Here is a 15,995-nt window from a genome sequence, read left to right as displayed (position 1 = left end):
TGTGAATACCAAAGAAATGCCATTAGAATGAAATTAAAGGGTTATTTTCAGTGTGCTGTATGGGGATTAGCTACCCACTTTTCTTTAACAATAACAGTATTTTTCAAGCTAAACCCCGCTGCCCAGCACCACAAAATATAGCCTGGGGGCTTACCTTAAATTAAATAAAGCAAGGAAAGTTTAAATTAAAGCTGTCATTTACCTGGCTGTTGTTGCATGTATAATGCAGGTTGTCACAGGTATCAAATTGAGTTTCTTTAAATACATTATGTTGGTGCAGCCATTCTGTTCCTCCCAGGTACATAAATCTAATGAGACCCTTTGTGCCACCCTACAGTCAATCTTTCACCTGAATGTAATAATCCTGTTTCCTGCTATTTATTGCTCCTGGGTCAGGCCAAAAGATTCACCCTGTAGTATAAATCTGGAGGTTGCATATGCCACACTGGTACTTGGCTGTTTATTGTTCTTTATATATTTTATCAAATTAGGCACGAGCAATTCTGCCACAATGAGTGCAATTCACGTCATGCATTTAGGGAGAAATTCACTCTGTGGAAATGCTCTCATGAGGCTCTGGGTACTGCTCAAACAACACTTAAATCCATGGATTTCCCAGTGATCCTGGAATACACTCGCCCATGGGGCTCTGCCATGCCCATGGGTGGGACTACACAAAGGTAGCTTGGAATAATGACATTTACTGTAGGTAATCCATCTTTTTCAGGCGGGCTGAAGTGGAACACAGAGTCTTATTCAGGCCACAGATAAATTTCTCTTGCCATGAGCAGCATGATGATTTCATTGAAGAAGTATTTTGAAAGTTAACTGCAGTGAAAGCACAGCAGAAGCTTTCCAACATCAGCTTGGCTGATAGAGAAGTTTTAAAGAAATGCCAGAAATAATTAGTTGTCCTTAGGATTTAATCATGTGCAAAATGTTGATTTAAGTGCTACCAGTTGTTGCTTGAAAACCATTTGAGAATGAAATTATCACTTAATACATCTTTTGTGCTGGCTCTTTGAGGAAATACCATTTTTCTCTGCATGTATCTGCCTGAATTTTCATCAAAGAGCCTCTGTACTCGCTGGGTTCAGTACGTCTGACACACAGGAGGACTTTTCAGAGTCCAGGGTGAACTTGAGTTTTCTTGCTGGTGTTTTTTTTTTCTTTTCCCCTTGATGTAAAATCTCCTAAGGAGAAGATTTTTTGAGCTGTACAAGCCAGCAAATTGGAACAGGGAGCACTTGAGGTACCTTGCATTATTGAGATGTGTGACAGCTGCTGTGCCCAGGCACTGGGGAGGGAGCATTCATCCATATGGAGCTCTGTATTCCAGCAGATCATCCTGCTCTCAGGATCCAGACTGGTAGGCTTTAAGCTGTAGGAGGCACCTGTGCATCATGATGTGATACTGGTGGGTCTAATTAGAGTATTTAAGCAGCTCCACAGACTCACAAAATCACTGAATCATGGAATTGTTGGGGTTGGAAGGTGCCTCTAGAGATCATCCTTGTTGCCAAGGCAGGGTCACCTGGAGCAAGTGACACAGGAAGGCATTCAGGTGGGTTTGGAATGTCTGCAGAGAGGGTGACTCCATGTTCTTCCTGGGCAGCTGTTCCAGTGCTCTGCCACCCTCAAAGTAAAGAAATTCTTCCTCCTGTTGAGGTGGAACTTCTCATGGTTCAGTTTATGGCCATTGCTCCTCATCCTGTCACTGAAAATTCTGGCCCCATCCTCTTGACCCCCACCTTGAGAGCATCCAGCATGGGGAGGGACAGGGCTGATGTGCAGCCCTCACCCTGACATCCCTTGTTTTCCCAAGGCACGGCTTTTTCCACCCCTGGAGCACAACGCCCGCGGTGGGGGCACGGTGGCATGTCCCTTCCACGTCTGGTGGCACACCACCGGCATCCAGCCCTGGGATTCCTGGGAAACCTCAGCTCAGACTAAACAACAAGCCTGGCCCAAAACCCCCAGCAGGCCCTTGCAAGTCTCCAGCAGAGTCAGCCCCTGTAGCAGCCCAGGGCAGAGCTGGGAGATGTGTCCTAAGAGGATGATTTTCTTTATTGGAGCTGCCTGGGTAAAGTATTATTAATGTTGGGTAAAAAGATGTTGGTTATCTCAGACTGATAATCCTTTTTCCCAAAGACTGGGTGGTTGGTGGAGTGGCTGGCTACCAAGGTGGAAAAATGGCAAAGTCAGGGATGTGTGGCTGCTTCAAGAAGCTCCTCTTTGCTCTGAAAATCCACAAGCTTAACATGAGCATTTGCATGCGTGTGTGGGCATGGTTTGGCTCTGTTCTTGAGGCAAACGTGTTGCCAAGGAGAAAAACAAACTCAGTTCACTAATACTACAACTATTTTATTTTTTTGGAAGCTTTTTGGGGGGTGCTGGGCTGGCAGGTGCTAAATAAGAAGTTTTCCACTGTGGGATAATGGGCTCATTCAAAATTATCATGGCGACATTCACGATTGACCACTGACTTTCCAGCAACCAAAGGCTTTCAGATGGGCAGTGAAATATAAAAATAGTCTTCAAATAATGACATAGGAGCCCACAAGAGTTGTGATTGCTGTCATTATTTAGGACTATTGCCATCATTGCTTTTGATTTGCTGTACAGGATTTACTGTGTCCAGAGCACTTAAGAGCTGGGGGTGAGTTTTCTCCTCTGCCCCGTCATTAGTGGGTGTTTCATTTTGATCAGGGCAGCATCAGTGGGGGTGTTCGGTATTCAAAGTTTGGGAATAGCTTTTTAAGACAAAACAGAAGGTAAGGAAAAGTGGCTGATCATGGGCTTCAGCATTTTGCACCCTCACAGCCCCTTAGTGCTAATCATGAAAATCAGCAGACATTCCACAGACAGGGGGGATTATGGTTTCCATACAAGATGTCACTTCTGTTTATGCTCTATTTTCCTAACTTTCTATATGATCCCTGCCCACAAAAGAAGGCACGTGTGGTTTGGGAAGGGCCTCATCTCCTGGTATTTCATATTTTACGAAACCACAAATACAACAGCCTTACAAGCTCTTGAAATGAAATACAATTTGAGAAATGTAATCCATTACCATCATAATAGAATTTCTATAAAAATAATAAAAGAAAAACAAGAGAAAATAGGTCCTGAAAGTTATAGGCCAAGTGGGAAGTCGTTGTGGCTTTGGCCTAGCTATCACCATGTCAAACCTCAGCCTTGTCCCAGGCAGCAATCTAATTTTAAATTATGTATATACAGAACATCATTTCTTAGCTTTGGCTTTTCGTGACCCCCTTCCCTGCTTTCCCTTTCTTCACTCCAACCTGACACGTAAGAAATATTGAAGTGTTTGCACTAATGGAGAAATGACAACGTGCAGTCAAACTTAAACCAGCTGTTTCCCCACACTGTGAGCACAAAGAGCCAGGCTGGGAATATTTATAGCTTGACTGGCCTCTAGTGAGCCAGATGCTGACTGCCTTCATTTGCCACCATGGCCTTGAGGCTCAAGGCAGCTGTGGGTTGCAAGATAGCTGGGGAAAGCTAAGGGGAAGAAAATAAAAAAGAAAATTAAAAGATTGAATTAGCCAAAGTTATTATTTAATTGGAGATGGATGGTTGCTGTGTGTACAGCTCAGTAAAAAAGCACCTTCTGTTTTGCTCACAGAAAGCCAACAACTCTCTGTGTGCTGTCACGGGAGAAAGGAACCAGAGGTGCCTCCAGGTGACATCTCTGTGTGACGCTGGGCCAACCCCATGTAACCCTGAGCACCCACCGAGCCCAGGGCACCCCACACAGAGGTGTTTGCCCCTGTTTTGGGTGCTCTGTTCGCAGGGGGATGCCCCCTTCCCTCCTCTCCATGGCCATGGCCTGTTGGGGCTGCTGGACCATGCAAAGCCCTACATGGAGCAGAGCAGTGCCATGACTTGAGTAGCCCAGGGGAGGCTACAGTTTTCTTTTTTCTTTTCTTTTGTCTTCATAGGGCTGCTTTTGACACCTTATAGCAAAGATTAGCCGTGGCTTCAGCAGCAGTTTAAGCAGCTTTAGCCAGTGGTGTGTTACTGAGGGACTTCCCTGCCTTCCACAGACCTGGCAGCTTGTTCCCACCCTGGCCATCCCTTTTCCAGTTACTTACTCACCCATTCATTTACTTCTTTGTGTACAGCTCCCCAGCCCAGTACACTGAGCAGTGGGGCAGGAGCCTGTGGGAGCACCCCAGGGAGATTTTTGACCAGTGTGAGTTTTCTGGCATTTTCATGCCTCACTTGTGCTGGACTTCTCTGTGGGAAATTTTGCTCTCACAAGAAGTCTTGGAAGGGAGTCCAGAGGAGGCACCAGGATGAGCAGAGGGATGGAGCAGCTCTGCTGGGAGGAAAGGCTGCGAGAGCTGGGATTGTTCAGCCTGGAGAGGAGAAGCTTTGGGCTGAGCTCAGTGTGGCCTTGCAGGGCCTGAAGGAGCTGCAGGAAAGCTGGAGAGAGACAATTCCCAAGGCATGGAGGGCCAGGAGCCAGGGAATGGCTTCCCAGTGCCAGAGGGCAGGGCTGGATGGGAGATTGGGCAGGAATTGTTCCCTGGCAGGGTGGGCAGGCCCTGGCACAGGGTGCCCAGAGCAGCTGGGGCTGCCCCTGGATCCCTGGCAGTGCCCAAGGCCAGGCTGGACATTGGGGCTTGGAGCAGCCTGGGACAGTGGGAGGTGTCCCTGCCCATGGCAGGGGGGTGGGACAAGGGGATCTTTAAGTTCCCTTCCAACCCAAACCATTCTGGGATTCTCTGAGAAGTGTTGATGCCTCTGAAATCACTCCTGGAAGTGCTTTTCAGAGTCTCAGCACAGACTCCTTCTCACTAGGGAAGGTCTGGCTATCCCCACTGTATCTCAGAGTAACGAATCTCAGGGAAGTTTCAGGTTTTTTCTTCTTCTTCTCATGACAAACTCTTTGGGGAGGCAGCACTGACCGAATTCACTACAACGTGAGCAGGCTGCAGTGAATGAGGATGAGGCTGAGCAAGCTTTGCAATGCCCTCGGTATGAGCTGACCTTGTAGCAGCCTCTGTAATCCAAGCTGTGCTTATTAAATAAACTTCTGAAGACATGTAGATATTTGGAGAATACATTTTTTCTCGTTTATTTTCCTCTGAAACTCAGAAATATTAAGTAGAGGAGTTTATACTACAGGAATGACATATGTAGGGTTTTGCTGATTTCCTAATCTGAATTTCTCTGACACCTTGCACTTGGACACAACACAGGTGTTTTATGTCACATGGGGAAAATAGTAGCATAGTGGAAAGGAAAAAGTGTGTTTCATGCACTTATTTATGAACTTACATCTGCTTTCATCAGAGTCAATGGCTGGCAAAACTCCAATCAGCTTTGGTAGGAGTGGGTAATAAATTTAACCATCAAATCAGCTCGATTTTGAGTAACCCGGTATAAAGGTGAGGCTTTCAAGGTCCAAGGAGAAAATACTTTCTCAGCAGACATTTATCAGCTCAAGACTGGACAAAGTGTTCTTGGGTACCATGATTGTGTGTAGTCTTACCTCTTTTTAATTTTTTTTTTTTTTTTTGTGAAGTCCAGGTGTAACAGTATATTTACAAAGGGCAAAAATAACAGGCAGCCGTGAAGAAAAACACCTCTGGTTTCATTTCAGACCTGGAGCTGGGGATGAATCACTGCAGAGCTGCACCCTTCACTCTGGGCACACTTTCCAAAAGCTGCTTTTCCACCCTGCTCCCCCAGTGGTTCAGAAATAAAGCAGACTCACAGAAAGTCCTAAAAAAACCCCTTTGTAGACAATCACTCTCTTGTTGTTCTGGGCACTAGAAACACCATTTTCTTGCGTCTGCTTGCGTTTTCAGTTTTGCTTTCTGTACTGTAGAAGTTTGTTCCAGGCAGTTGAGTTAAGCCCTGGCTCAGTGTTTAGGGCACACACTCAATTTGAAGTACCAGAGTAGTCCTGTTAAATCCCACAGAGCTGATTCTGTGCCTGAAATTAAGCGTGGTCTTAGGAGATTTGATGGATGGGGGATTTGCTTGTCCACCCAGCGAGCTGAAGGGACAAAACCCTTGACCATCTGCTTCTGGATTTTAATGAAAAGTTATGACTTACTTATGATCTTCTTCCCCACCCCTGTCTGTTTATATTCAGATCAGAAAAGCATCTCAGAAGCCCTGTCAGATTGCCAAAAGCTGTGTGCTACTGGATCTTTCACATCATTTACTGCTCAGTGTTTACAAGAGTGTTTTAATGCACCATTGCCTATAGAAGTGCTGTAGGCTGCTACTGATGGGATATTTCACTTTGGAGTCCCTCTATCCCTGGTTTCTGTCCCCAGAAAAAAAAACCCAAAATTAAATAGTTAAGCTAAAGGATGTTGCTAGCTCTCTGTTTCTAAAAATTCAGTGAATGGGCCAAATAGTTCTTTGTAACAGAACCGTTTTGGGGAGTCATAGCCCACATCTGCACAGGTATAAGGGCAGGTGGTGGAGGATGTTCCCAAATATCCATAATTTAAAGTGCAGACTCACTCATGCATTTATGCCATTTGTATTTGTGAAAGGGAAGCAGAAGAAGCCAACATTTCACTCACAAGGAGTCATCACAAAAGCTCTTCTTCAGCATTTGTGTCTGAAACAAAAAGCAGCTTTGTTTTGCTCAGCTCTGTTTGGACAGAAATAGGCTGCATCCCAAGGTTATATTTAGTGGTGTGTGGTAGGAGAGCAAAACTAAACCTGAGAAAACATTGCCCAAGTGCTCTGGTTGTGAGAGGAAGGGCTGAATTCACCACCACGCAGTGGCAGGTGCTGACTGTGTTTTCCCTCGTGGTTGTTTTTCAGTCCTGTGGCTGACAGAGCAGTGTCAGGGCTTTTACACAGGGCAGGTTTCATATGTGATGTGTTTAGAGGCATCCTGGAAAAAGTGTGCTAAGCCAACATTTTCCAGGCAACATTCAAGGCCCTCTTCCTTCTCCTAAAGAAGATTTTGTCATCCATTGAATGACGTCTTGTGACATATTTTATTTTTAAACTGCAAGTCATCAGCAGGTGATTTTTTTTTTTAATATCTATCTTAACACAGAAGGGTAAACTTGGTAGGACCACTGGGTAGAAAAGAAATTGCTTTTATTATTTAAGATGTGCACTAAGTATCTCAGCTTCCTTAGTACTTGATGTTTTTTTAAAACACACGTGTGAGAATTATAACCGTGTTAGTTCCTGAGCCAAGGCAGTGCTGAGCAGTCAACACAATTGAGTCACAGGGCCTGAAAGGGGCTCCAGGAGAGCTGGAGAGGGACTTTGGACAAGGCATGGAGTGACAGGACAAGGGGGAAAGTCCTTAAAGTGAAGGAGGGCAGGGTTAGATGGGATATTGGGCAGGAATTGTTCCCTGGCAGGGTGGGCCGGCCCTGGCACAGGGTGCCCAGAGCAGCTGGGGCTGCCCCTGGATCCCTGGCAGTGCCCAAGGCCAGGCTGGACATTGGGGCTTGGAGCAGCCTGGGACAGTGGAAGGTGTCCCTGCCCATGGCAAGGGTAGCACTGGATGATCTTTAAGTTCCCTTCCAACCCAAGCCACTCTGTGATTCCATGATTCCATGAATCTGTGACTTGCCTCTTGTTTAGTGAGACCACGGCACAATTTCAGGAGTTAAATGGCAGGACTAAAAGAAAGCTTGTTAGTAATGAGGTATTGCTAAAGAAACCAAGCCCCAGCTAACACCCTCCTTCCCTTGCCAAACAACCTCCTTACATTTAAAGGTATTCCCCATGGCTGAGTTCTTTATTTTGACTTTTGTAACAATTTTTCTCCCTCTGATGAAACACGTTGTAGACATTAAATTAAGGGACAAATATGTCTGTGTCCGCCAGAAAGAAAACTGTGATGCAATTAAAATGCCATTAGGGAACCCCCTGTGGGATGTTAAACCTAAAGACTCAATTCAGAGAGCAAAGCCAAAATTAAAGAGGTGTCTGGTTGCAGATCCTCTGCAGATTTCCCTGTCTTGACTACAGTACCATGGAGACTGAGCTAGTCAGGAGCTGAAAGGTTTTTCCAGTCATGCGTGTGGTATTTTGAATCATGGCTTTGGCAAATGTTCCCCTTTTTTGTGAGCCTTACGTAGGAATGTGAATACATTGCATGACATGAAGTGCAACTGAGTGTGGAACAATGATGGCAGTGGAGGTGGGCAGCTCTCCAAGCCTTGGACTGCTTGGACAACGGCAACGAAGAATAGTTTTCCCCCAGAAAATGTGAATTAAGTGCATTAAGTGTTTCTCAGTTGTCTCTGAGATGTTTGGAGAGGGAAATTGCAGCTCCTTGCAGCCACCAGGCTGAACAAGCTCATGACCAAACCTCCATTCCATGTCTGGAATTAAATTATTAGTGTTTATAATTTCTGGAGAGATCTGAGAGCCTGATCCTGTGATAATAAAAATCAATATATGGTCCACTGAACCTGGTTGGTGATTTTAGACAACTGGAGCAATCAGCAGAGTCACTGGGTGGGGGGCACTGAGTTTCCAGGTGCTCGACTCCCAGTTTTCCATTTCATTCCAGGTGATTCTCTGCAGGTGATATTAATAAGGACTGGAATAATAATGGAAGCACACCTTTCTTGTATGCCTAGGAATTCTCCAGATGACTGCAGCGTGGCAAAAGGAGGGAAGATGGTGAGCAGCTCAGACAGTGTTGGGATGAACTATGGAAACTACATGGAGGAGAAGCACGTTCCACCCCCAAACATGACGACCAATGAACGAAGAGTCATTGTGCCAGCAGGTTAGACCCTCTACACCAAAATGGCATGCTAAAAAAAGATGCATTTCTCTCCAGTCTACTAGGATTATTTAAGAGGGTCTGGAGAAAATTACCAAGGCAGGTGATCAAGAGGAAAAGAGCAGTAATTTTTAGGGGTTATTGAGAGAATGAGCTGAGAGGGATCACAGTGGGAACACCTCCAATCTGTTCTTCTCATTTCAGCAGCAGAATGGGCTGATAAAAGGCACTCAGATCTTATCTGACTCCTATAGCTCCTTTTGGAGGATTTCACCCTAAAGTGGGCAAAAGGAAGAGCCACTTCTATTTCTTATCCCTTGGACAAGCTGGGCACAGGGTGTGTGGGAGAGAAAGAAAGGATCACTGTAGCAAGGTTATCTGTGAAAATACCAAAACACAGTCATTTCTGTGGGACCAAACAGGGCATGAAAAGCCTTTATGTGGGTTATCCCCTGAGTCTGGGCAGCATAAAACATTTTAATAAGCAAACTGACAACTCCACTGCAATGTAAGAGCACAATTGAGAAATTCTTGGTCAGCCTTGGCAGGCTTGGCTGTGGGATTCAGCAGTTCATGGGACAAGAAGGCTGCCTTCTTGTCACTTCTGGCTGCTTTGTCCTCCAAACAAACCTGGAATATTTTGCAGAATAATTAGCATGCCTGTTTCCAAGTCAAAGCATCATGGCATCTGTGGGTGTTCCTAAACCACAGGGTACGCACAGGGTAAACTCAACACCTGCAGCCAGGAGGGAATGCCTTGCTGCTGGTTCTTCTCCAGCAGAGAGGTGCCTGTCTGAAATATTTCTGCCTCTGCCATGTTGCTTAATATTCTTACAGTTTTTCAGTTGCTTACACATGCAAGAGTACTGACTGTGGCCAATTTTGCAAGCTGTGATTATTTCAGTTATTTGTGAAGAAAGGTGTGGACAAATCTGTTGCAGTGTCCCCTGCAATGGAATTGTCAATTCTGTTCTGGACACAGGAGAGTGATGCCTATGATAATGAGTGTCCTGCCAACACTGAAATACACAACTTTTGAATGTTCTCCTAAAACATTTTTCTTCCCGGTGTTTGGCACTTTTTTTTTTAAAGTCTTTTAGTAATCCTTAGCACGGTTAGCTCAGCAAGGGATTTTTTATTTAGTGTATTCCTGGAGGTGTGTTTGAGGTGGATTTGAATGACTTCCAAGGAAGAAGATGGTCACAGTCACAGCCTTGCTGTTTTGGGGTCACTTAAAGAAATTATTGGGTGAAAATCAGTTGTTTTTGATTACTGCATAGGCAGTGGGCAGTTCATGTGGTAAAGTTAGAAGTAAAAAAGAAAAATTCACATTTCCAGCTGTGGTAACTTCCTGTTTATCATAAATAAGGAGTGTTTAAAAATACAGACATAATCAAAATATTTTGGTAAATTTCCTGGTGTTTGGTTGTTTACTTCAAACCAAACTGAAGTTTTCAGAGTTCTCTGCTGTAGGTGAGAAATCCCATCCAGACCTAAGATTTACCACCAGACTTGAATCCCTTCAGATTCCTGCTTATTTCATATCAGATGGAGGCATTATTTTAAATGTTTTTTGGTGGAATTCGGGAGGTTTCCACCTCTTTCAGACCAGCCTCAACAACAGTCAAAATAGAGGGAATGGCACTGAAGTTGAGCCACAGAAAAGCTATTTAGGCTGTCATTTATGTCCCAGGTTTTCTTGTGATGGGAAACAGCCAACTGACCTCCATGTTTGAGGATATCACAGACTCACAGAATCGTTAAGATGATAAGGCAGAAGCTCCTGAAGAATTTGTTTCCCCTTGGCTTTAATCTTTTTTCTGCAAAAAGTATAAATTCTTCATGGTAGGAGCCGAGGGACTTTTGTGTTGTTGGTTCCTTACTCAAGAACAAGGAAGAGTAGAATGGGAGAGAAATAGAAAATGAGGAATTTGGAGGAAAAATAAGAAGTGTAAGTTAAAATTAAGGATTCATGAAAAAACATTTTGCTTGAAATCTGGACTGTTTGGGGCTTTTTGTCCCCACATGGTTTTGCCAATACTTCAGGTGTTGAGTAAAAACCCACGTGGGTGTAGCAATGTACAACACAGCAGTCTAGGAAAGAAAATGGAGAATATTTTAATATTGTAGTTAATATTATTAACTAGAGGCCCACCCTAGTTTGTGAAATAACTGCCCAAATCTGTGAGTGCTTACTTAGCCTACCCCCAAGAAAGATTCGTCCAGACATGAGTGGAAACTTCACTTGAATAAAGATAAGGATTGAACAGAGAGTTTTGAAAATTGTTCAGCTACAGCTTGCAGTGCTGTCCGTGGGCCAGAAGCTCTGTTAATCTGTGGCTAAAAATGCCTAAAAACAATGAGGCAGAAGAGCTGAGTGGGAGAAGGAGCTCACTCGGCAGCACAGGGTTTGTTGTTAACACTCAGAGCTCACAGTTCTCCACAGTTGTTCTCCCTTGCACTCAGCACACCAAATTAATTCCTCCAGCAGTCAGTGAAGAGGGGATTATTTTGCACTGGCCCAGTGCTGCAGCAATTCCCCTTCCCTGGCTCATTTTATGCTCTGTGGGCCCCGCAGACCCCACGCTGTGGAGCACAGACCACGTGCGCCAGTGGCTGGAGTGGGCGGTGAAGGAGTACGGGCTGCCGGACGTGGACATCCTGCTCTTCCAGAACATCGACGGCAAGGAGCTCTGCAAAATGACCAAGGATGACTTCCAGAGGCTCACCCCCAGCTACAATGCAGACATCCTCCTGTCACACCTACACTACCTCAGAGAGAGTAAGCCAGTCCTCCGTCGTGTCTGCAGTCAATCCTAAATTTATTGCTGTGAATAGTTGGGTTTTCAAGTGTCTGTTGCAAGTGTTGCTGTTCCTAAGAACATAATAGGGAGCCCAGCCCAAATCCTAATGAGTTTGATGGAAAGATTCCCATTAATTTCACTCATGTTTCTCAAAGAGAAGAATTAGGGACTCTTTTCTATGTATCCATCTCAGAGAAAAATCAAGTTGAAGCTCACCATATTCAGCCGGAAGAAAAATCACGTAGGGTTCAGTGCTAATGTTTTTTCTGGTCACATACTCATTTCTTTCCATTTTAACTAAAAGAGAGTGCAAACGTTGATTCATAAAGTGAATTCCAGGCATGATTCTAAGGACTGGCAGCAGTTTGCTGTACTCTGGATAGGATCGGGAAGATTTAACTGAATTGAATAAAAAAAATTCTGTAAATTCACAGAAAAAAAGGAACAGTCCCTGAAGTCCAAATGCAAATTAATTGTAGTGCATGGTTAGAATTTCAATGGGAAAAAAGGGACTAGGGATTACCTGGCTTGAGGGCTTTCACCTAAGCTTGAGAAAAATTTGCCTCAGTTTAAAGAAGTTAAAACAAACATGGTTTTTAGAGAAAAAACCACCAAGCATTGCAACACCAGTGCGGTGCAGTCTCCTCCACACGCACACTGTCAATAACCAGCCAGAAATTTTGTGCATTCATAATAATAAATTATGATTACCAGATAAATGAATGCTCTAATTTACCCTGTAGCCCACACACCTCCCTCCAAACTGCAGGCTGTTTAGATAGACTCACATTCAGGCAATCCTGGCAGGGGAAAATATGGTTTAAGAAGATAATTCACGATTTTTTTTACATTTTGGTGTTGCTTTTTGTTTTGTTTTGTAGCTCCTCTTCCACATTTGACTTCAGATGATGTTGATAAGGCCTTACAAAACTCTCCACGGTTAATGCATGCTAGAAACACAGGTAATGCTGGCACTGCTCCCACTGCTGTAGGTCATCTTCTAAAAGCACAGGATTCCTTTCCATGGGCTGCTTGCTAAAAAATGGAAGTGGTAAATCAGGAGGGAGACGAGAGAATCCCCTCCCTGCTGTCTGTGTGTTTTCTGCACAGACACACAGAGAAAAGGTGAGATCACGCAGGGCCAGATGGTGCAAAAATGGTGCAAAAGTTTCTTGTGTCCTGCAAGAGAACGGGGTCCCTGACGCAGCATAAAACTGCAGGTTTGGTGCCTTTCACCTGAGGATTTTTTTGGTCCTTCTGTCTCATTCTACTGTCAGATTTACTCCACAGATCCCTAGAAGGTTCTTGGAGCTCAAAAGTGGTTTGGGCTCTGGGGCATGGGGGTGTATCCCCTCCCATGCAGTAAATATTATGTAAATCAATAAAATTGCTCTTTAAGCAGTTAGCTCATCTCATTTTCTGGCTGTGTGGGACTTGAGCTGGAATTTCCACTAAGTCTGATGTTGTAATCGCCACGAAGTCTGATCTGAATGTAAAATGGTTTTTGTTGCTATTCACCCTTCTGTTAATGTGGCCCAGGAAAGTGTTGAGTGTAGGTAGGAGGATGACACATGCCTTGTCTATCTTTCAGGATGCAACTTGAAATGTTTATGAAAATAATTCAGAATCTATTTTAACTTGCTCTAACAGTTGTGCAACAGAGGATGGCATGGAACTGTACAAATAATGTGGTTTATATCCCTACAATAATGTGGTTTATATCCCTACAAAAGACGTTTGGAATATTGCATGATCATGCCTGAGGGTATTAGTTACCTACAGTGACCAGAAATAACAATTCTCTATGAGAAAGGAAAAAGATAATACAAAGGATAATGCAAAAGAAAAAAGACAACAAAACTTGGATTGCAATGCTTCTTTCATAATTTATTTCATTTTTCACTGAGTGAGTTTCGTAGCAAAATTCACCGCATTAGAAGATTTTTCCCTGAGATTAGAGGTTTGCCACTGGTCATAGTGGCAAACCAAGTCCTGCTGTGGGCTGTAGGCCCGCTGCAAACCCCACCAAAGGCAACAAAAATTTTCCCATTTACTTTGATGTGGTTTGGAATAAGATTTAAGTCCTTTTTAAAAATAGATGGACGTGATGGTCTTTTCTATCTCTGGCTTTTGGGATTCTCATTTGCCAAGCAGTTTCCACTTACAGATATCCAAGTGTTGTTCAGCAGTTCTGTGTGTTATCTTTTTCTCTATGTGTGCACTGACAATGATATTCTGAAATTCATTTCACCAAAATGAGGTTATCTGTCATTGGGGAGTGTGAATAATACCGTGCTGATCATCAGCATACGGAAAAATGAGTTGTTTCAATTTTCAGTGGACCACAAAAGAGCTAGAAAAAAAGTTCTTGAAATCAGCAGTAATTGACCTTTTTCATGTTCCTGGAGAGGGTCATTAGAAGTCCATTGGTGAAGTCAGAGCAATTTCAATGCCTGAGAAAAGGGAGATTCTATTTCCTACATCAAGCTAAATATTTTTCATTTTTTCACTCTGAGGAAGATTAATGAGATTTCTGAGGGTCTGACCCAAAAGTCTCTGTTGAAAATGTGTACCTTTCTGGGAATTCACTAATGAAGGCAAAGAGGTTTTATTTCAGAGGATACAAATCCACCTGCCCAGGTGGAGGTGGTTGAGGTAGAGGGGATTTCCTGAACTTGACAAGACTCCTTCCTTAAAACAAATTTTTCACAGACTTTTATCCAGTAATTTGAATGGATTTACATAGATGTAAAGATTATTAGAATGAACTTTATATATAACAGTCCTAAGGCAGAAATTAGTTGTTCCAAGTCTCCATTCATTCACACTACAGGAGGGAAAACGTTGGTGGATTTAGGGACTGTGGAAATGAATCTTTAGGTGTTATGTCCTTTTCTTTCTCTTCAGGAGGTGCCACTTTTATTTTTCCAAACACATCAGTTTATCCAGAAGCAACACAAAGAATTACAACCAGGCCAGGTATGAACAATGACCACGTTTTGTGTGCTGTGATCTTACTCATTTCATCTCTTGAAATATCTCATTCTTTTCCTCCTTCAACTCCCCTTTCATAAATACAAGGCTCTATTTGGAACCCACACATTATATACCTATATCACATATATGTGTGTCCATGTAATTGTGTAGAGTGAAATAATTAAAGAGAGCAGTTTAATAAGTCCATTTCTTCCACAAATCTCTGTCTTTGAAGCAAATGTATCAACTTTTTAAAGCACCAGGGAATCAGAAACCTGAGCTCTATTTGCTGGTTCTGTTGCATTGTCCCAGCACAGTCACTGATCAATGCCCTTCAGCTCTGTGTTTTTAAAATGGGGCTAAAATTCCCTTTTATTTGAAGTCTACTGTGGAAAAATACTCTAAAAATGCAGGATACATGCTTCTCCTGCTATCTACATTCTACTTATGTTTGAGGCAAGCAAAACCCACAACAATCTGATTGTGAGTTTAAGAGTCTTAAATAGTAAAGTCAAAACATAAGGAAGTTCTTAATGCTCAAAATTTTGAAGCCTGTGAAAATGTTGTGGATGTGGTGATTTGTGAAAGGCTAGTGGGAATAATTAAAGAAGGTGAGGACATGGCTATGAAGCCAAAGATTTTCTTTTTATCACCCTTCACTACAAAAAATGCTGGAAAAATGCCTCATCTGGACATTTGCTTTTCCAATAATGAGTGCGGAGTACTAAGGGACATCAGGAGGAGCTACAGCAAAATACTAAATTTAAAGGAAATCCACTACTGAGCCAGAGGCATAAATCCAAGTGTTCTGAAGGGACATGCACTGGAATTGGCTGAGCTCTGGTCCAAAGATACATTCTCACATTAAAAAGAGGGGTTTTGAATAGCAATTATTTTATCTGTGCTCTAGGGTAGAATCCAGGAGGGTACATACAAATAACCATTTTATATACACTTGTACACATGTGTAAATCATGTCTGTAGATTTTTTAAGTGATAATTAGAAAAGAGACATAAGGAAACAACTACCAGGCAATTACATCAACAAATTCAACCTGTTTGGATCCTTGGAAATCAAACCCTGCTAGATTTGTTTGTTTATATTAGTGGCTAAAAAGGGAACTTCTGATCCAATGCATACAATTTGGCTTTCATAAGGCATTTACCAAAATGCCCCACAACTGTTTACAATAGAATTTAAATCAACCTATCATAAGAAACAAATCAAGAACTGCTTAATTAGCCCATCACCAATAATGGACATCTTAAGTTAAGTTGGGATTGTTAAGCCTGGAGAGGAGAAGCTTTGGGGTGACCTCAGTGTGGCCTGAAGGAGCTGCAGGAAAGCTGGAGAGAGACAATTCCCAAGGCATGGAGGGCCAGGAGCCAGGGAATGGCTTCCCAGTGCCAGAGGGCAGGGCTGGATGGGGGAGTGGGCGGGAATTGTTCCCTGG

At 43.3% G+C, this 15,995-nt stretch overlaps 1 protein-coding gene across 11 annotated transcripts in view; it reads left to right on the top strand.

The window, feature by feature from the left end:
• The window catches only part of ERG (ERG, ETS transcription factor), a 108,469-nt gene that overhangs the window by 82,175 nt on the left and 10,299 nt on the right, over window positions 1-15,995 (top strand). For 7 of the 11 annotated variants that reach the window (XM_017736342.1, XM_008635294.2, XM_017736343.1 and 4 more), the window contains 4 exons: window positions 8,613-8,764; window positions 11,340-11,543; window positions 12,447-12,527; window positions 14,473-14,544. In XM_017736342.1, coding sequence (XP_017591831.1) covers window positions 8,613-8,764; window positions 11,340-11,543; window positions 12,447-12,527; window positions 14,473-14,544 — 509 coding nt within the window. The remainder of the gene's footprint in view (window positions 1-8,612; window positions 8,765-11,339; window positions 11,544-12,446; window positions 12,528-14,472; window positions 14,545-15,995) is intronic. The other 4 variants (XM_017736348.1, XM_008635297.2, XM_017736344.1 and 1 more) reach the window with 2 other exon arrangements.

This window comes from Corvus brachyrhynchos, unplaced genomic scaffold (genome assembly GCF_000691975.1).
Source record: "Corvus brachyrhynchos isolate BGI_N302 unplaced genomic scaffold, ASM69197v1 scaffold434, whole genome shotgun sequence".
In the NCBI taxonomy this organism is placed as follows: Eukaryota; Metazoa; Chordata; class Aves; order Passeriformes; family Corvidae; genus Corvus; species Corvus brachyrhynchos.
The sequence above is the reverse complement of the archived record's forward strand: the minus strand, read 5'-3'. Positions and strand labels throughout refer to the sequence as shown.